At 46.0% G+C, this 22,500-nt stretch overlaps 1 protein-coding gene across 1 annotated transcript in view; it reads right to left on the bottom strand.

Moving 5' to 3' along the window:
- Positions 1-22,500, bottom strand: part of map4k1 (mitogen-activated protein kinase kinase kinase kinase 1) — a 110,182-nt gene that overhangs the window by 34,358 nt on the left and 53,324 nt on the right. Inside the window, exons 3-10 of the mRNA XM_084309176.1 lie at positions 19,822-19,877; positions 19,118-19,165; positions 18,640-18,682; positions 18,449-18,521; positions 17,646-17,777; positions 17,314-17,376; positions 10,888-10,969; positions 10,312-10,425 (exon numbers count right to left, since the gene is read on the bottom strand). Of these exons, the coding sequence (XP_084165302.1) occupies positions 10,312-10,425; positions 10,888-10,969; positions 17,314-17,376; positions 17,646-17,777; positions 18,449-18,521; positions 18,640-18,682; positions 19,118-19,165; positions 19,822-19,877 (611 nt within the window). The remainder of the gene's footprint in view (positions 1-10,311; positions 10,426-10,887; positions 10,970-17,313; positions 17,377-17,645; positions 17,778-18,448; positions 18,522-18,639; positions 18,683-19,117; positions 19,166-19,821; positions 19,878-22,500) is intronic.

Genomic DNA, 22,500 nt, shown 5'->3' with positions numbered 1-22,500 from the left:
GAACTCCTAAATAGACCTCCCCCAGAAATAACACCAGAGATCAGCAGTGTCCCATCAGAAACATTGAAGGTCAACTGTGGGAGGATATCTAAGGATGAAATAACCAGAGCCATCAAAAAGATGAAGGCTGGAAAAGCACCAGGAGTTGACAACATCCCCCCTGTTATTCTGAAAGCTGATCCCAAAGCGACCACAGAGGTTCTATACCACCTCCTCAACAAGATCTGGGATACAGAGGTAATCCCAATAGAATGGAAAATGGGCTTAATGGTCACCATTCCAAAAAGAGGAAACCTCAGTGAATGCCACAACTGGAGAGGCATAATGCTCCTGTCCGTCCCTAGCAAGGTTCTTTGTAGGAATATCTTAGATAGGATACAAGCAGCCTTAGACGGTCAGTTGAGGAAAGAGAAAGCAGGTTTTAGGAAGGATAAGTCATGCACAGACCATATTGCTACTTTAAGAATTATCATCAAGCAGTGTGTTGAGTGGCAAAACTCCCTGTACATGAATTTTGTAGACTTTGAAAAAGCCTTTGACAGCCTAGATAGGGAAGTGCTTTGGAAACTCCTAGGTCACTATGGCCTACCCTCTAAGATCATCAACCTAATAAAGAACATGTACCAGGATTTCAATGGCCGGGTGATCTGCAAGGGCAAACTGTCAGACACCTTTGCCATCACAACAGGGGTACGGCAGGGTTGTCTCCTTTCTCCTTTGATTTTCCTCATTGCCATTGACTGGATCATGAGAAGAACAACTGAAAATCAATGGACAGGAATCCAGTGGACCTTGTTTACCCAGCTCGAGGACCTGGATTTCACAGACGACCTTGCACTCATCTACCGGACACCTTGCTGTCATCTACCTGCTGAACCGAGCCTACACTCACCTAGACAAGCCGGGGAGCACTGTGAGAGTAATTTAGTGAATCTTAAAAGTGAGGAACCAGCTGACTTGATTAAAGGGGCGTGTTTAAAACTGCCATTTTGTTTAGTTAAGTGCCGTATAACAAAGCAGGGTAGCCGGACCAGCACTCACAGGTTCAATGTTTTTTTAATTGGCAGCCTGAATCAAAGCAGACATGTTTCGGACTAATGTCCTTCTTCAGTGGTATGGCTAGCCATACCACTGAAGAAGGACATTAGTCCGAAACATGTCTGCTTTGATTCAGGCTGCCAATTAAAAAAACATTGAACCTGTGAGTGCTGGTCCGGCTACCCTGCTTTGTTATACTGAACTTTATGGGATTACAGCACCCAGTGTGAGTACTTGTGAGCGCGGTCTAACTTGACTATATTGTTTAGTTAAGTGCCCCCATTAAGGGACTGTTTCCTATTTACTAGCAGCAACTGATTTGCTAAGTGAGCCATTAAGAGCCTGCCCTGTTTAAAAGCAGAAGTCCAGACTGTGTTGAAATCACTCTGTACTGAGCTCTGTTAAGGAAGGACAGGACACACTCACTGAGAAACATTGCTTTATACTGAAAACTAGGGTAAGCCATTTTAAGTTTATTAGTGAATCTTAAAAGTGAGGAACCAGCTGACTTGATTAACACTTTGGTTGCCTAAGGTTAAATTAATGATATACCATAGATTGCCAGCGCTATTTGTCTATGGAGAAAGTCCCCTTCTTTGCAGGGCTATAACTTTTTAAATTCTATTGCTACATTGCCATTATTAGGGCCCATTCAAAGTCCTATATGTATTGTTCATTGTGTAGCAACGTTAAACTTTTTCATTCACATATTCATAGTAAAGTATGGTCTAATGTATAAGTATGTTTTCATCTCTTTCTGCAGCTTTCTCCAGAACGTGATATATAGCCCCAAATGCATTATATTGATGATGAAATACAGTTTGATGGCAATCAGCGCGATATAAAAAATTCCAACTAGACGTACTTCTAGAAGTTACTACACGTCATCTGATGTTGACCGGATGGGCGAGGGGGCGTTTATAATTCCGTGGGCAGCGTTATACCAATCATCTAATGTGGGTCAAATGTTGATAATATCAGTTATTATCGAAGACGGTAACGTTACATGCTGAAACTCACCCCAGTCTCCGCGCGCCGTTGGGCGATCATCGTCGAGTAGAAATGTTATCATTATGGGATATATTATTACCCGGTCCATCTCCAGCTTGTATAATGGTATATACGTCCAAATCATGTTGTTTATCGAGTTATTGGCAATCGATCGCTATGTAGAGTGACGAGCTAGAGTCACGGGACATGTACCGAGTGGCCGGAAGCAATACGGACGTCTAGCAAAACCTCTAGTGCGCTTCCTGTTAAGCGCTTGCGCCGATCGGCCACCAGATGGCGCTCCTGAACCGCCAGAGAGCTCAGTGGGTCCTGCTGGTGGATCTCAGGCCAGCGGAGGGACATTATGAATCCGATCGCAGATTTTTGAAATATTGATATAAAGACGACGTACAGCGTCCCCCGGCAACTTTAGCATGGCCAGCAAAGACGTCTAAAGACGGCTCCCGGCACCCAAAGTGTTTAAAACGGCCATTTTGTTTTGTTAAGTGCCATATATAAAAGAAGCAGTGAAGCCAGACCAGCATTCTCAGGTTCAAAATTTAATGGCAGCCTGAAACAAACATGTTTCGGAATTACATATTCCTTCTTCAGTGTTATGTTTGTTTCAGGCTGCCATTAAATGTTGAACCTGAGAGTGCTGGTCTGGCTTCACTGCTTCTTTTATATAATACTTAATGGGATTTCAGCACCCAGTGTCGTATCTTGAGAGCGCGGTCTAACTTGACGTTTTGTTAAGTGCCCCCATTAAGGTCCAGGTGTTAAGACAGCACTAATTAGTGATAAGAGATTTAAAGGCTTGCTGGCTTAGCGTCGAGAAACGAAGAGGGACAAAGAGGAGGAGTTTTCCTGGAGTTCTCTGCAGAGGGATCCACCGATCCACCCAGTGCTAAGTACACCATATTCCTATATTTCCCTCCCACTCTGCTATTTCTCTACTTCCTCCCTGCCACTCTTGACAAGACAATGTGTCTCATACCTATATCCACAATCTGCTCCTCTAGAACAGATTCAACCCACCCACGGCAGTTTGCTAGCAACCCGGCTAATCTCTCCTACCCTCCTACAGCCACTAATACACCTGTCACAGTACGGGGAGGCTTATGGAATTGTCAATCAGCAGTCAAGAAAGCTGACTTCATTACTGCCTACGCCCATAGTCTAAATCTGCAGCTCCTGGCTCTAACTGAGACCTGGATAACCCCCAATAACTCATCAACACCTGCAGCATTATCTACAAACTATAACTTCACTCACACACCTCGACCCTCCAGACGGGGGGTGGAGGCACTGGCCTCATGACATCTCCTTCATGGGCTACAAACGTAACACCACTCCCAGAACTGTCACTCTCCTCTCTCGAATATCATGCAGTATCTGTCTCTAATCCTTTCAATCTCACCATTGTTACACTCTACCGCCCTCCAGGTCCACTCGATCACTTCACAGATGAGCTGGACATGCTTCTAAGCTCCTTACCGGAAGATGGTACCCCTCTCCTTCTATTGGGCGACTTCAACCTGCCTGACTCATCTCAGTCAGTCATAGTAGTCTCCCTCCTACAATCGTTTGACCTGACTCCCACTGCCATGCCTCCCACCCACAAAGCAGGCAACTCCTTGGATCTCATATTTTCCCGTAACTCCAGCATCATTAACACCACGGTAACTCCCCTACATGTATCTGACCATTCCTTCATATCCTTCTCACTAACTCTCATGCTTAACCGAAAGGTCTTCACCCCAACTCAAACAGTCTCACTCAGACGCAACCTGCCCTCCCTATCCCCCTCCACCCTCTCCTCTGACATACTATCCACTCTACCTTTGAGTGACACCTTCTCTGCTCTCTCCACAGAGATGGCAACCTCCACCCTCCTTTCAGCCCTTGCAACCCCCTTCAACAAGCTCTGTCCCCTCGTTGAGAAACCGGCCCGCCGTTCCCCACCCAGTCCATGGCTGACAGATCCAGTGAGAAAACAAAGACAGGTCCTGAGAGCAGCTGAAAGGAAGTATAGAAAGTCACGCCTCACTGCTGACATCGACACATATCACAACTTCTTGTTAACATTCTCCAAAACCATCACTAATGCCAAAGCTTCTTTCTTCCACCATAGGATCGAGGCCTCTGCCAAGAATCTTCGCAAACTGCATGCTACCATGTCCTCCCTCCTCACTCCCCCCCCCCACCCCCCCCTCCCTCATCTTTCTCTGCCGAAGACTTTGCAATCTTCTTTGAGGAAAAAGTGGAGAACATCCGCAGCTCCTTCTCCCAACCCCCACCCATTCCAAATGCTGAATCGAGAACCTCATCCTTCACTCTGTCATCTTTCTCTCCCATTACAGAAGCAGAGACCCTGACACTGGTAACATCGAACCGTCCGACTACTTGCCAGCTGGACCAGCTACCCTCCCCACTCCTCCAGACCATAGCACCAGACATCCTCCCATTCCTAACGGCAACCATCAACTCCTCACTCAACTCGGGGGTGGTCCCCACCTCCCTAAAACAAGCCAGAGTCACGCCGCTCATAATAAAACCAACCCTGAACCCTACCGTCATAGGCAACTACCGTCTCTCTTCTCTCCTTCCTTTCTAAAACACTTGAACGTGCTGTATCCAACCAACTTACTGCTTATCTCTTACAGAATGACCTCCTAGACCCTAATCAGTCAGGCTTCAGGACTGGTCACTCCACAGAGACAGCCCTCATTGCGGTCACAGAGGCACTTCACTTAGCAAAAGCGAAAGGCCTCTCCTCTGTCCTGATTCTCCTAGATCTATCTGCAGCCTTCGACACAGTCAACCACCAGATCCTCCTTGCGGCCCTCGCAGGAATGGGAGTGGCTGGCTCTGCGCTGACATGGCTGTCATCATACCTCAATGACCGCTCCTACCAAGTGTCATGGAGAGGGACCCTGTCGGCCACCCGCCCCCTGCGGACGGGTGTCCCCCAGGGCTCGGTTTTAGGACCCCTTCTCTTCTCCCTCTACACTAAGGCTATGGTTAGACTAGTGTATTCCTGGCGTTTTTTTATACGTTTTTGACGACGTTTGATGTCCTATCTACACAGAAATGCGTTTTTTGGCGTTTTTTTGTGGATACGGCTGAAACGCAAAATTGTGTTTGCGTTTGGAGATACGCAAAAAAAACGCTTCGACAACAGCGTGTAGTCAGCACGGAGCAGTTGTTGCGAAAACGCCCATGCGCAGTAGATACCATCTGCGTGCCCTTCCGGTGACAACAGTGTGTGTGTTTGGGACAGAGCTCCGTGTCCCAAATAGCTTCAGCTACCATGTGTTGTCAAGTTATTGTTATAAGGACCCCAGTCCAAGCTACAACAGTCTGCATTCCCTTAACAATTGTTTGTATTGAGCCGTATTGTATTGTACCCATATGCAATATGTTAAATAAAGTTTACATCCATTCATTCTGCTAGCATTACCGATTGCATGAGCAGCTGGCTAACGTGAGCTATCAGGATTCAGACCCTGTTAGCTCAGAGTTCCTCTTTCAACTTAACAAGCATTAAACAAAATGGCCCAGTCATCTATTCACCTTTGTTTAATACACACAGCGTTGTCTCTAATGTTATCTAACTACTGATAGCTCGCGATATCATCAGTTTTGCTGCTGGCTAAGTAGCGTGAGCTAACGTTAGCTTCTAGCCACAATGCTATATTGTTATAATGGCATACTCCATTGACGTTAGCATGCAGCTAACAATGCTACCGATCGTTTTTTAGACTAAACTATCCGCTCTTGGTGGTCACTTGTGTTGATGTTAGTTTTGTTTCATCAACAAATGACAGGCAGAACACACAGTGAATGTATCCGTTTTGTTTATTGCACTTTTATTAGGCTTTGCTGAAAAATTATTGCTGCATTGAGGCAAGATGGTGGCGCGGCATAGGCGCCTGCCTTATTGACATTTTCTTTGCTGGAGCTTCCACCAGGAAGTGTATTGGCACATTCGTTCTGATTGGTTGAAATTGCCTTCATGTTTGCCACCTACTGCCACCTACTGCTTTGGCAGTGTACTACATCAGTGTGCATTGGTGACAAAAACGGAAAAAAAACGAAAGTGTGACTCGAGGCGCATCACGTCGCGGCGATACGCGGCGATACGTATAACAAAACAATACGAAGATGATACGAAAGGTGTAACCGCAGCCTAAGGCCATGGTTAGACTAGTGTTTTTGTGGCTCGTTTTTATACGTTTTTGAATACGTTTGATGTCCCTATTACACAGAAATGCATTTTTTTGCGTTTTTTTGTGGATACGGCTGAAACGCTAAATTGTGTTTGCGTTTTGGAGAACCCCTAAAAAACACGCCGACAACAGCTGTGTAGTCTGCACGGAGCCGTTGTTGCGAAAACGCCCATGCGCAGTAGATACCATCTGCGTGCCCTTCCGGTGACAACAGTGTGTGTGTGTGTGGGTGTGTGTGTGTTTGGGACACGGAGCTATGTCCCAAATAGCTGCAGCTACCATGTGTTGTCAAGTTATTGTTATAAGGACCCCAGTCCAAGCTACAACAGTCTGCATTCCCTTAACAATTGTTTGTATTGAGCCGTATTGTATTGTACCCATTATGCAATATGTTAAATAAAGTTTACATCCATTCATTCTGCTAGCATTACCGATTGCATGAGCAGCTGGCTAACATTAGCTATCAGGATTCAGACCCTGTTAGCTCAGAGCTCCTCTTTCAACTTAACAAGCATTAAACAAAATGGCCCAGTCATCTATTCACCTTTGTTTAATACACACAGCGTTGTCTCTAATGTTATCTAACTACTGATAGCTCCCGATATCATCAGTTTGGTGCTGGCTAACTAGCGTGAGCTAACGTTAGCTTATAGCCACAATACTATACTGTTATAATGGCATACTCCATTGACGTTAGCATGCAGCTAACAATGCTACCGATCTTTTTTTAGACTAAACTATCCGCTCTTGGTGGTCACTTGTGTTGATGTTAGTTTTGTTTCATCAACAAATGACAGGCAGAACACACAGTGAATGTATCCGTTTTGTTTATTGCACTTTTATTAGGCTTTGCTGAAAAAGAATTGCTGCATTGAGTAAATAGGCAAGATGGTGGCGCGGCATAGGCGCCTGCCTTGTTGACATTTTCTTTGCTGGAGCTTCCAGGAAGTGTATTGGCACATTCAAGTTCTGATTGGTTGAAATTGCCTTCATGTTTGCCACCTACTGCCACCTACTGCTTTGGCAGTGTACTACATCAGTGTGCTCAGGTGACAAAAACGAAAGTGTGACTCGAGGCTGCCACGTCGTGGCGAAACGCATATGACAATGAAACGAAAATGAAACGAAAGGTGTAACCGCCGCCTAAATCACTGGGTAACATTATCACGTCTCATGGCTTCTCCTACCATTGTTATGTTGACGATACTCAACTCTTCCTCTCCTTCCCTCCCTCAGATATCCACGTCTCTGAGCGGATCTCGGCCTGTCTGTCCGACATCTCCGCGTGGATGACGACCAACCACCTCAAACTGAACCTAAGCAAAACAGAATTTCTCCACCTGCCGGCCAAATCCTCCCCCCTAACCGACCTTTCAATCACAGTCGAGAATGCAGCTGTGACTGCGTCCCCGACCGCCAAGAACCTTGGTGTTGTCCTCGACGACCAGTTGAACTTCTCTGCTCACATCGCAGCGACGACCAGAACCTGCCGATTTCTCCTGAGCAACGTCAGAAGGATCCGCCCCTTCCTGACAAAAGAAGCCACCCAACTCCTCGTCCAATCAACAGTCATCTCCCGCCTCGACTACTGCAACGCACTGCTCGCTGGCCTCCCGGCCACTGCCACTAAGCCTCTTCAACTCATTCAGAACGCAGCGGCCCGCCTGATCTCAAACCTACCGAAGTCGGCCCATGTCACCCCACTTCTTAGGGACCTGCACTGGCTCCCCATTGCTGCACGAATCCGCTTCAAGGCCCTTGACCTAGCATACCGTGCGGCAAAGGGAACCGCTCCCGCCTACCTCCGGTCAATGGTCTCTAACTACACACCCTCAAGACCCCTACGCTCTGCATCTTCTGGCCGCCTCAGACCTACTCCTATCCAAGCTCCGGGAGGGTCATCAAAGAGAAGTCGCCTATTCTCAGTCCTTGCCCCACAATGGTGGAATGAACTACCCACCCCAGTTAGGACAGCCGAATCACGTCCAATCTTTCGCTGTCGACTAAAGACGCACTTCTTCAACCATTATCTGAATAAAAAAAAAATAAAAAAAATGTATCTAACCCTAACTAACCATACTGTCATGCACTTGTCCTAATAAACTAACCTACACTGTAGCACTCAACACTTTGATGAACATTGTTGCTCAGCTGATAGAGTTGTGCCCTTCCTGATGGCTTGTCGTACAGAACTTGTAAGTCGCTTTGGATAAAAGCGTCAGCTAAATGACTAAATGTAAATGTAAAAATGTAATGTGTAGCACTCGTGTCACTAACAGTAACAGCTGTTCGCCACGGACCAGTTCTAGGTTTGAATGAGGACAGGAGTGATATACACTGTAAAAGGAATAGTAGACCAGAGAAAAGGTTATAACAGTGACCGGTAATTTATTCAGTTTAAACAGCAGTGCTAGTAAGACAATGACGACAACATACAATGAGTAGGTAAGGTAAAGTGAAGTATCCCTTTTAGGTTCTTTCATTAACCACTCCTTCTTTCAGGAAGGTTAGTTCGATATCAAGTCCTAGGTTGATTGGATCAACACATTCGGTTCAGTTCGACCCCTTCTCTCAAGTTTGTAAATGTAAATGTAAGAAGGTTAGTTCGGTATCAGGTTATATGTTGATTGGATCAACACATTTGGTTCGGTTCAGACGTCTCTGAGGTTATCACTAGCTAAAAGCTAGGTTTAAGGTTGGACATTAGATGTATCCCTTTTTTGTGAGTAACTCGTTATCTTCAGTAAACTCTATACCAGTTTATCATTTCAGTAAACTCTATATCAGTTTATCATTTCAGTAAACTCTATATCAGTTTATAATTTCAGTTCGGTAGGTAAGTATTTAAACATATTAATTTAAACCTTTAAGTGTGCAGGGAATGCAAGTACCTTATTAGGTGCAATGACCCTTTAAACTCTTCCTTTGCAGGTGTAATACCAACAAAGTACCAATGGAAATATTCAAGGTTATAGGAATGCAAGTACCTTATTAGGTGAAATGACCCTTTAAACTATCTTTCTTTACAGGAGAACCATCAGCGATTCAACTATAATCAATATGTTATCAATGAGATTCAAGTATCTTACTGGGTGCATTGACCCTTTAACTCTCCCTCTTTACAGGAGAACATCAGTGGTTCAGGTATCTTATTGGGTGAATTTACCCTTTAACTTTCCCTCTTTACAGGAGAAATATCAGTAGTTCAAGTATCTTACTGGGGGCGCAAGGCCTTCTCCGGCACCAGAATTTCCGCAGGAACCGTAGGGACTTGAACCCCGCGGCCCGCGTACTCTTCCTCCTACTACCAACCACCCGCCCTGCTCGCTTCACCACCGCTCTTAACGGCGGGAGCAAGCAGGCGGAGAGCTTGTGCCGCAATCGTCTGCCATCAGAGAGACCGTGCCCGTGTCGGGGGTCCGTTTGATGGCGACGCCGGAGCTACCTCTCTCACGAGTGAGGGGCTGGGAGGAGGGAGTGCTGGTGGAGCCGCCAGACCACCCGCCACAGTCGCTCACCACCGAATGGCGGGAGCGAGCAGAAGCGGAGAGCTTGCGCCGCAAGTCATCCTCCACCAAAGAGACCGCGCCCGGGCTGGCCGGGGGTCTCCTGGAGGGGACGCCGGAGCCTGAGGGCCTCCTCACTGAAGAGGGGCGCTCAACGGTCTCCGGGCGGTGCGCACCCAGCTCCGCACTTTTACAAGGCTGAGTTACATATGCCTAGCGACTTTCCAACAAGTCTGATTATTTTCCATTTATTTTCCACCCCTTTTCAACATCAGTGGCAGTTTGAATGCCGTTTAGAAAAGTAAACTGATACACTGATTCCACTGTCAAAACAGTTCGACAGTGGAACACCGTCCAACTTAAACCACACCCGTCTAGGCCTCCAAGCAGGTTAAACCAAATGCCATAGTATTATTATCAAATGCCATTATGTACATAATCCAATGACGTACATACTGTAATGCCTATAACTACAAACTCCTATTCTTCTCTGAGTACCAGTGAGGTGAACACTGGAATGTGTGACGAGTGTACTGTGTTCAGACCTCCATCTCATCCTCCTCCGACAAGCAGCTCTTTAGTTTTTCAGGGTGACGTAGCTTCTCTAGCAGATCCAGGGTCAGTTCCTGTCTCAGACCATGCTGGGTCACAAACATGTGCTGCAGGGAGGGGGGGGGGGGGGCAGTGGAGAAGGAGAGAGCGAATAGAAGAAGGAGAAAGAGATAAAGAGGAGAAAAGATGACTGGACGGACAGTTTAAGTGGAACAGCTACACATACTGTACAGTTGACGTTGTTTTGTTGCGTTTGCTAAGTAAAAATAGATAAGTATTTGCTATGGAATGTACTGTAAGTAAAAGTATGCATTCTACATGGCGTTTCTGCATTCCAGTGCTTGGGAGCATTCAGTCCTCCACCCTTTGACCTCTAAAGGTTCTGTTAAAGTGGTATGTGGTGCAGTTATGTTGCTCTGATTACGTCCTCTTGAAGTTGACAGGCTTCAAATGTGAAAGTATATCATTTTCATAAATTTTCCCCATGTTTTCTATGCAAAATTCTACCCACTAGTAACTGATGGATAGAGATATTGGAAGGAAAGGGTTAAACAGAGAAGGTTACTGACTGTGAGCATCTTGAAGGCGCTGGGCCTCTTCTTGGGGTTCTTCACCAACATGGCCTTCACAAAGCTGTAGAACATGGAAGACCTGTGCAGGGAGGAGATACGGGACACGGATAGGATGACAGGGAATCAAACCGGGAACCTTCCAATTACCAGGCGACCGCTCTACCACTGTTGCGCCGCTTATTAGTTATTAGTGTTTTATAATAACATATTGAGAGAAGAGGACTCCTGCACGCTTAGATCAATGCTCACATTTGATGCTGGGCTTTCGGCAAGATAAAATACCATGGAATGGCCACTATGGTAAATAACAATTTCCTGAGCATAAAGCAATTAGCTTTAACTCATTCTCAGTGAGCAGATGAGATTCAGTCCTGGGATTATAGATACGAGACTAGAACGTTACTATTGTTTGATTGCAAGAAGATACTACAGACCAAGCCTAATGTACTACTATACTGTATAGAGACCTCGTTAAGACTAATGTACTACTATACTGTATAGAGACCTCGTTAAGACTAATGTACTACTATAGAGACCTCGTTAAGACTAATGTACTACTATAGAGACCTCGTTAAGACTAATGTACTACTATACTGTATAGAGACCTCGTTAAGACTAATGTACTACTATACTGTATAGAGACCTCGTTAAGACTAATGTACTACTATACTGTATAGAGACCTTGTTAAGACTAATATACTACTATTATTGAAGATATAATGCTTGTTTGCAAAGTTTGCTGGAGCCACTTCATCCAGAAGGGCACACCCCGGTCAGAGAGCGGACGCAGACACAGAGAACAGTCCTTTCGTATTTATTAAGGATTCTGTTGTTGAGCGATATGCTTCCATCCAGGTCGTAGGGCTGGATGGAGCGATCAAAGATTGAGTGAGTGGTGTTTTAGTTCATGAACGCACTCTTACTGGGAAAGCAGACAGCAATGGAACACATGGGGGCAAGATGGCCGCTGTATTTAAACCCATTAGGACCCCTGGGCTGTCCAGAGAGATGCCAGACTATAAATAATAGGACCCCTGGGCCATCAAAGAAGTGCCTGACTGGAAATGACAATACACAGCATAACAAATCATGGGGAATTTACAACAGCCGCCCCAAGAATAGCATAGCTATTATGTAAACAGTCAAATTCCCTAAGTGGCTACCGAGGTCTCTGATTGTCGCCATCATTTGCCACAGTCGGGTCGGGAGCATAGGACACTTGTGGCAGGGAGGCATCCCGCCGCCCCATCAGCAACCTGTTTGGTGTCACATAATGGTGGCTTAAGGGGCCGCAACCGGGCAGGAGGTAAGTCTGCCACCATTGGAGCCACCGGCTCCCACCTCCACTTCCTACATCCTGTGCAGGTCCTCTTCCCCACAGGACCCAGTACTGGTGCCTGATCTCTGCGAAGACCCTATCGGGCCCTGGGTGGAGTAGGCGGGCATCTACATCCTTGATGAGTTTCGTCACTGCATGGCCAGGATCGAGAACTATGGGGTGGATGTCAGTAGAACAGGAGGTGTCCAGGTGACAAGAGCGTCCACCAATTTGGAGAAGACCCATTGTATGATCCATCTCTGGTGAGAGCGTACTGAGCTTACTACTGGGCAGTACTGGGTCTCCAGCTCTGAGACACTTAAATCCCTCTGGGAAGCAGTCCGCCTGGCTGGTCTTCAGCAGGAAGACTTCGGTGTCATGCAGGTTAGGTTGAGGTAAGGAGGAGTCGGCCGCCGCCCCGTGATGGGTGAACCATGACTCGTCAGACTAATTTACCGCTTCTTCACCCAGCTTGGCAACACATCCTCCATCGAGCTTTTTGATCTCTGCTCCAGTGATTTGAGCCTTAGCTGAATCTCCTACCAGTCTTTGCTCTGTGTTACGGGGCATTGGCATGACTGCTTTGGCAGTGGCTTTCAGTGGTGGCGCGTCCTTTGCGCGGAGCAGAGGCGTGGCGTATCGGAGTGTGTCACCAACCTTCACCCTCTCAGTGCGTGCTTCCAGGATGCCCACAGTCTCGTGGTCCAGACGGGCCCTTACTGCTAGCTTTCCACTTCTAAATGGAAGCACATCAAGCTGCCAGAGACGTTCAACGTGTTGATAGAGGTCGTCCGGTGCAGACTTGAGAGAGGTAAAGTAGCATGAAGTAGCCTGTGACGCAAGACCATCTGGGCCTTGGAGTGCCCAGCCGAGCGCTGTGTGGACTGCTGCGGGTCCACCTTTGGGGCCGAATCTGATGGGTTCTTGGGATGTGATCAGATGGGTGCAGTCTGCACCAATTAGCAGTAGTGGATGCACTTGACTGAAGTCCTGCAATGGGAGCCCCCTCAGGTGGCGATAGCGTTCCTGAAGCGCAGTCACAGGGTAAGACTGCTCGGACAGGGCTAATCGACCTGCTGTGAAGGCGCCCTTCACCAGGTGCTGTTCAGAAGGATGAGTCAGGGAGGCCACATGGAAATCTACAGACTTGCCAGTGAGGCGAGCCACGTCCTGGCGAATCGTCCGCAGTGCGAGGGACTCCACTTCGCCTTTAAGGTCCAGGTGTCGAGCTGCAGCAGGCAGTATTATCGTGCGTTCAGCTCCATCGTCTAGGATCGCATAAGTGTGCAGTGACTTGCTCCCGTTAGTAATGACGATTGGTACCACCTTAAGGTACACCTTCCCTCCTTGTTTGGAGTTGGAGAGCGAGGCACCATCCTTTGGTGTGATGAGGTAGGCACGGGGACCCGGCTTGGCGATGGCGTGGAGAACTCTGAGGTGGACCTCCTGGCACTCACTGCATGGTTTCCTCAAGGTGCAGGCATCTTGCTCATGGCTGGTACGACCGCAATTACGACAACGTTTGCCATTTGCTATCCACTTCTCAACCTTTCCCGGCGAGCATTGGACAATGTCTGGACACTGCGATAGGTAGTGCTCGGCACTCCTACAGAAGAGACACATCCTCTTGAACTTCTGCTTCTTGGCTTCTGATTGAGATGTCTCAGCAGGCTGGTGGCTGTCTTGTTTAGGCTTGGCGGAGCCATAATAAACAGAGAAAGGCTGGTTGCAAGGTCTGGGTGGGGGAACTTGCTTGTCTCTGTTAGAGAACTGGGTCCCTTCCATCCGATGGCGCTGTGCCATTTTCTCTGACAGTCTTTGAGCTTCAGCCTTTACCCTGAGCCAGTCGGCGAGGTCTCGAAGGTCGTACGGGTTTAGGCTGGTCGTGTCGAGGCGACCTCGAGCCTGTAGGTGCTCCACAAAGCCATCTCTCACTTGCGTAGGGAGTTTACACAGGAGCCGGTCCACATGGCCGGTCGACCTGACTTCCATCCCGTTAGGTCCTTCCAGTGATGTGAGCATTCCCACTAGCAAGTCGACGCTAAGGGCGAAGCTCTGGAAGGCTTTGGTATCTCCTGCTTTGAGATCAGGAGCGTTCAGTAGTGCGGCAATCTCGCTTTGTGCAAGCTGATATGGCTGTCCGTATTGCCGCTGCAAGGCCTGCATGGCGGCGGTGTAGGGTTGTGCATAATGCCTGCAGGACTGGGCTATCAGCTTAGCCTCATCTAGAACCAGCTGCTCCATAAGTACACGGTACTTGTAGTGCTCAGAAAGTTCAGTGTGGGCATCGAGTAGGTGGTCCAGCGCCATCTTAAGGTCCGTGAACTCTCTCTCGCTGTCATGGACCAGGTTAGGCAGTTTAGGTACAGGGACTGGCTGCCTGGGAGGCTGGAGAGCGTATGGATCCTGTAGTGCTGTGTACTGGGCCTGACGGACATACTGGACCGGTGGAACTGCTACATGATAATAGGGTGCTGGACCGGGTGTTGGATGCACAAGCTGATAGGCTGGCTGAGTCGATGCAGCAGGCTGAGGCTGATACACTGGTTGTGGATGGTGGCTCAGTTGGTGCAGCAATGGTTGATACATATGCTGAGCAGGGATGGCTTGTGGAGGCTGACATGCTGGTTGTTGATGGCTCTGCTGGTACGGCAGTGCTTGATGCAATTGCTGAGCAGTGTTGATTGGTGGAGGCAGATATGATGATCGTTGATGGTGGCTCAGCTGGTGCGGCAGCGCTTGATACGCTTGCTGAGCAGGGAATACTGGTGGAGGCTGATATGCCCTCGCTGCTGCGACAGCGGTTGTGAATGGTGAAGGCGGCGCTGTCCAGGAGGGTAGTTGATAGGTAGACTGCTGAGGTGCACCTGCTGTATGTTGGCCCACTGGCTGGAGAGCAGCTGCAGTGGGTAACCATCGTGCAGGGTAGAGTGCTGTTGCAGTCTGAGGTTGATAATTAGGCTGTGCAGGCGTAGCTGTAGTATATTGATGCACTTGATATGCAGATCTCATTGGCGTAAGCTCATACCAGGTCTGTGCGGCCGCTGGTGTGCTGCCATGCCTGCTCCTCACCATTGATGACACAGGCTGGTTTGACCGGTAGGTAGGCTGGTAACTTGGTACCGTTGGCATTTGCTGGCCCACGTGACCCACTGCTTGCATCACCTGGAAGTCAGACTGTGGCATGACCAGACTCATCGCGGTGGGGGCTGGGGGCCTCGGAGCAGCCCCGAACAGCGGTGCGGAGGTTACTGTCGGCGGTAGAGACTGAGTCGACATGTAGGCTTGCTGCCTTTGGCCCGGTGTACAGGTTGTGGCTTGAGACTGTAACGTTGCAGTTGTTGGGCACAGCAGCGGTATTAGTGGCAGCGAGCTCGACCATGGTGAGCGGTTGGGTGGGACGCTCAGACTATGATGTGACAATGGTGGTGGAAGGCGTAGGGGCACGGTAGAGCAAGGTCCTCTTGCGTCAGAGGTGCCACCTGTTAGGCTCCGACTGTGGTGGCTCTGCTCTGATGGGGATGGCGATGTGAGCCCCACACACACTTCCCGCTGGTCAGGCCGGGTGTTAGCATACGGTGATAGGTCCCAGTGTCGCGTCTGATCGACTGCTCCCGGCAATGAGAGGCAGGGAGGGGGCCCGAGCGCAGTGTGGAGCTGGTCACCTGTAGCTGCAAACTCGGTCTGCAGGCTGAGTGACCGCAGCTGCTGTGCGGTGGCACCTTCGCTGTCATCTGGTAGAGACGGTGCAGTATTAGGCATGAGGGACTGTGGTAAACTAACCAGATAGCCTTGCAGGTGTGCTGGAAGCTGTCGCAGCCTTCCTCCTCGTCTTCCATTTTCGTCTGCTGCTGTTCTCTGTGTGTCCATGGCGCCGTCGTGGGTGAAGTTCTCCGGCTCGAAGGACCAATATTGAAGATATAATGCTTGTTTGCAAAGTTTGCTGGAGCCACTTCATCCAGAAGGGCACACCCCGGTCAGAGAGCGGACGCAGACACAGAGAACAGTCCTTTCGTATTTATTAAGGATTCTGTTGTTGAGCGATATGCTTCCATCCAGGTCGTAGGGCTGGATGGAGCGATCAAAGATTGAGTGAGTGGTGTTTTAGTTCATGAACGCACTCTTACTGGGAAAGCAGACAGCAATGGAACACATGGGGGCAAGATGGCCGCTGTATTTAAACCCATTAGGACCCCTGGGCTGTCCAGAGAGATGCCAGACTATAAATAATAGGACCCCTGGGCCATCAAAGAAGTGCCTGACTGGAAATGACAATACACAGCATAACAAATCATGGGGAATTTACAACAACTATACTGTATAGAGACCTCGTTAAGACTAATGTACTACTATACTGTATAGAGACCTCGTTAAGACTAATGTACTACTATACTGTATAGAGACCTCGTTAAGACTAATGTACTACTATACTGTATAGAGACCTCGTTAAGACTAATGTACTACTATACTGTATAGAGACCTCGTTAAGACTAATGTACTACTATACTGTATAGAGACCTCGTTAAGACTAATGTACTACTATACTGTATAGAGACCTCGTTAAGACTAATGTACTACTATACTGTATAGAGACCTCGTTAAGACGACTAATGTACTACTATACTGTATAGAGACCTCGTTAAGAAGACTAATATACTACTATACTGTATAGAGAACTCGTTAAGACTAATGTACTACTATACTGTATAGAGACCTCGTTAAGACTAATGTACTACTATACTGTATAGAGACCTCGTTAAGACTAATGTACTACTATACTGTATAGAGACCTCGTTAAGACTAATGTACTACTATACTGTATAGAGACCTCGTTAAGACTAATGTACTACTATACTGTATAGAAGACTAATGTACTACTATACTATTTCCTGAGCATAAAGCAATTAGCTTTAACTCATTCTCAGCGAGCAGATGAGATTCAGTCCTGGGATTATAGATACGAGACTAGAACGTTACCCCCTATTGTTTGATTGCAAGAAGATACTACAGACCAAGACTAATGTACTACTATACTGTATAGAGACCTCGTTAAGACTAATGTACTGCTATATTTAACATGTCATGTATGGTTTGTGTTTGTTCACCATTTGGCTTTTTCCTTCAACTTAGGAGGCTGGTACCCACTCTTGGACATGAGAAACAGGACGCTAAGGAGAAAGAGACACAAGATTCACGTGAGAAACTGTGTGTGTGTGTGTGTGTGTAGTGTAGGTGCATGTGCACATTGGTATGTTGGTAATACTACTGCAGTCTATTGTGTAACTGGAAAGATGCGTGTAACTGGCTGATTGCATGCTTGTGTGTGTACATTACATGTCTGTGTGTCCGTGTGTCCGTGTGTCCGTGTGTCCGTGTGTGTGTGTGTGTGTGTGTGTGTGTGTGTGTGTGTGTGTGTGTGTATCTCAGTACTATTTACCGTAGTGGGTGTATGTCAAACAGAGGAGGTTGCAGCTCAGCCAGTTCTATAGCTGTGATGCCCACGGACCAGACATCACACAGCTCATTATATCCTCCTTTAATCTCCACTGCTGCCACCTCTGGCGCCATCCTGGGGTTGGGAGAGGAACAGCAATAGATGACATCCACACACATCGGGTAGAAAAACTCTAACCTAGATCAGTGGCTGTCAACCTTGTTAGCGCTTCAAACTTGTTGCACTTAAAAGCAAACAGCTAAATCTTAAAATCAAGCCTAAAATGCACAGCTAGTGGAGGGAAGCCAGTACAGGGGACATGTGCTGTCTGAAAGGCTTGTACGGTTATACAAGAAAGCATATAGATGAGAAGGATATAAGTAAAAAAAAAATTGCTGTTACCATCTTATTCAATCCTATTCTTTTTTAGATTCAGTTTCAGGTGTGTTCATCTGTGATGAACTGAGGACAACTTTAGAAGCCAGAGAGAAAAGGAACTGCGTTAAAGGAACACGCCAACATTTTGGGAAATTAGCTTACCATCTTCTCCAGAGAGAGACAAGAAGATAGCACAATGAATGAAAGCGGACAGTGCCGGTTAGCCTAAGCATTGTCCAACTAACACCTCTCCTGAAGGCTAACCGGCACTGTCCGTTTCCATTCATTGTGCTAAGCTAGGCTAACGTGCAGCCAGATAGCTTTCTACTGAACGCACAGAGAGGAAAGTGGTATCTATCTTCTTGTCTCTCTCTGGAGAAGACGGTAAGCTACCAAATGTTGGCGTGTTCCTTTAAGTGTGACCTCACCAATATGGCGTCCCAATGAAGGACATCATTCGGGCGACAGTAGCCGTGATCTGGGCGGAGATCCCAAAGTCAGCTACAGACAGAGAGGAATAAGAAAAGAAACATAAATAGTGTGACTTTCAGTCAGAACAGTTATTCTGTCAGATATAACAAGAGACCTGTGTGGGGGTGAAGTTGGAGGTCAGACCTACCTAACTTGACCTCTCCCTTGTCGTTGAGGAGGATGTTGGCACCCTGGAGGAGGATTAAGATACATGACACCAAACTCCAGCAGATTTAAATGTTATTTAAAATGTTATAGTAATACATCACATCAGAAGTGCATGTGCAGTATGACAACAATAGTTATAGCTAGTTAGACTATTGTGAGATTGAGGAAAGTATCTCATACAGTAGGTGCATTAATTGTGTGCAAAAGATTTTCATAATTTGAAGTCAGGAAACTGTGACCCGAACAGTACATTCAGAGTCCACATTACAAATGATACTATTATTTAACCATAATAAAAACACTGATAGCGATCTTGTTTTTTATGATTTTTTTTTTACACTGGTCAACAAGGGTAGCTTATTCCCAAGCTCTGAAACAACTCTGAATGCCAAATAAATACCACAAGATAATATAATAATAGTTCCAGACGCCTGTATAACAGGTCACTCCTCTCTGACCTTGATGTCCCTGTGGATCTTCTTCTTTCCATGGAGGTAGTTCAGACCCTGAACACACATACACACACACACACACACACACACACACACACACACACACACACACACACACACACACACACACACACACACACACACACACACACACACACACACACACACACACACACACACACACACACACACACACAAAGATGACAGTTGAGTTTGTCACCAAAATCAACTATTTATTACAATTGATACTATTATATAAACAGCTCACAGCAAGGGTTGGAGGTCTATTCACTTCCAATTTAATCAATCAAGACGTGGATTTCACATATTAAAAAAACACCTTTAACAAAATGTCCTACTGTCCTACATACAGTATGTCCTACTAACACATAATTGAGGATGAATGCTCTTTATCCTGTTTATTTTTACAGGGACAATGCACAATTAATCAACATTTCTGTAAATGTACCCCACAATTTCAACTGATCCCTGGATATTGAAAGACCTGAAAGACATGTCTCAAATGGGCTTCACAAGCCCACAATGGAACATCAGCCATACAGACACAATATTGACACCATAAAAAGCAGCACAAACTGTCATTTCAGTTTTTTTTATCGAATGAATGATTTAACCATTTCACTACCACACTACAGAAGGTTAACCGTTCACTACTACCACACTACAGACCCACCCTGGTAGGTACATACCTGTAGCATCTCCCTGCAGATGTAGGCGATCTGCAGCTCAGGCAGAGTACCAGTCACTGAGGAGACAGGAAGAGCCGCATGGAGCTTATTCACTGTCACCAGTCTTAACTGTACAGTCCTAACACAACACAACACAACACCACACAACACAAGACCACACAACACAACACCACACAACACCACACAACACAACACAACACAACACTACCACTATATCTGTACCCCTCTACATGTGTACGTATACCACTATATCTGTACCCCTCTACATGTGTATTTATACCACTATATCTGTACCCCTCTACATGTGTATTTATACCACTATATCTGTACCCCTCTACATGTGTATTTATACCACTATATCTGTACCCCTCTACATGTGTACCTATACCACTATATCTGTACCCCTCTACATGTGTATTTATACCACTATATCTGTACCCCTCTACATGTGTACCTATACCACTATATCTGTACCCCTCTACATGTGTACCTATACCACTATATCTGTACCCCTCTACATGTGTACCTATACTACTATATCTGTACCCCTCTACATGAGTATTTATACCACTATATCTGTACCCCTCTACATGTGTACCTATACCACTATATCTGTACCCCTATACATGTGTATTTATACCACTATATCTGTACCCCTCTACATGTGTACGTATACCACTATATCTGTACCCCTCTACATGTGTACCTATACCACTATATCTGTACCCCTCTACATGTGTATTTATACCACTATATCTGTACCCCTCTACATGTGTACGTATACCACTATATCTGTACCCCTCTACATGTGTATTTATACCACTATATCTGTACCCCTCTACATGTGTACCTATACCACTATATCTGTACCCCTCTACATGTGTATTTATACCACTATATCTGTACCCCTCTACATGTGTAGTTATACCACTATATCTGTACTGCTCTACATGTGTACCTATACCACTATATCTGTACCCCTCTACATGTGTATTATACCACTATATCTGTACCCTCTACATGTGTATTTATACCACTATATCTGTACTGCTCTACATGTGTACCTATACCACTATATCTGTACCCCTCTACATGTGTACCTATACCACTATATCTGTACCCCTCTACATGTGTATTTATACCACTATATCTGTACTCCTCTACATGTGTAGTTATACCACTATATCTGTACCCCTCTACATGTGTACCTATACCACTATATCTGTACCCCTCTACATGTGTATTTATACCACTATATCTGTACCCCTCTACATGTGTATTTATACCACTATATCTGTACCCTCTACATGTGTATTTATACCACTATATCTGTACCCCTCTACATGTGTATTTATACCACTATATCTGTACCCTCTACATGTGTATTTATACCACTATATCTGTACTCCTCTACATGTGTATTTATACCACTATATCTGTACCCCTCTACATGTGTATTTATACCACTATATCTGTACTGCTCTACATGTGTACCTATACCACTATATCTGTACCCCTCTACATGTGTATTTATACCACTATATCTGTACCCCTCTACATGTGTATTTATACCACTATATCTGTACCCCTCTACATGTGTATTTATACCACTATATCTGTACCCCTCTACATGTGTATTTATACCACTATATCTGTACCCTCTACATGTGTATTTATACCACTATATCTGTACTCCTCTACATGTGTATTTATACCACTATATCTGTACCCCTCTACATGTGTACCTATACCACTATATCTGTACCCCTCTACATATGTACCTATACCACTATATCTGTAACCTCTACATGTGTACCTATACCACTATATCTGTACCCCTCTACATGTGTATTTATACCACTATATCTGTACCCCTCTACATGTGTACCTATACCACTATATATGTACCCCTCTACATGTGTACCTATACCACTATATCTGTACCCCTCTACATGTGTACCTATACCACTATATCTGTACCCCTCTACATGTGTATCCTATACCACTATATCTGTACCCCTCTACATGTGTACCTATACCACTATATCTGTACCCCTCTACATGTGTAGTTATACCACTATATCTGTACCCCTCTACATGTGTATTTATACCACTATATCTGTACCCCTCTACATGTGTATGTATACCACTATATCTGTACCCCTCTACATGTGTATTTATACCACTATATCTGTACCCCTCTACATGTGTACTTATACCACTATATCTGTACCCTCTACATGTGTACCTATACCACTATATCTGTACCCCTCTACATGTGTACCTATACCACTATATCTGTACCCCTCTACATGTGTATTTATACCACTATATCTGTACCCCTCTACATGTGTATTTATACCACTATATCTGTACCCCTCTACATGTGTACCTATACCACTATATCTGTACCCCTCTACATGTGTACCTATACCACTATATCTGTACCCCTCTACATGTGTACCTATACCACTATATCTGTACCCCTCTACATGTGTATTTATACCACTATATCTGTACCCCTCTACATGTGTATTTATACCACTATATCTGTACCCCTCTACATGTGTACCTATACCACTATATCTGTACCCCTCTACATGTGTACCTATACCACTATATCTGTACCCCTCTACATGTGTACCTATCCACTATATCTGTACCCTCTACATGTGTATT

Source organism: Notolepis coatsorum (assembly GCF_963971535.1).
Source record: "Notolepis coatsorum genome assembly, chromosome: 1".
NCBI classification, from domain to species: Eukaryota; Metazoa; Chordata; class Actinopteri; order Aulopiformes; family Paralepididae; genus Notolepis; species Notolepis coatsorum.
The sequence above is the reverse complement of the archived record's forward strand: the minus strand, read 5'-3'. Positions and strand labels throughout refer to the sequence as shown.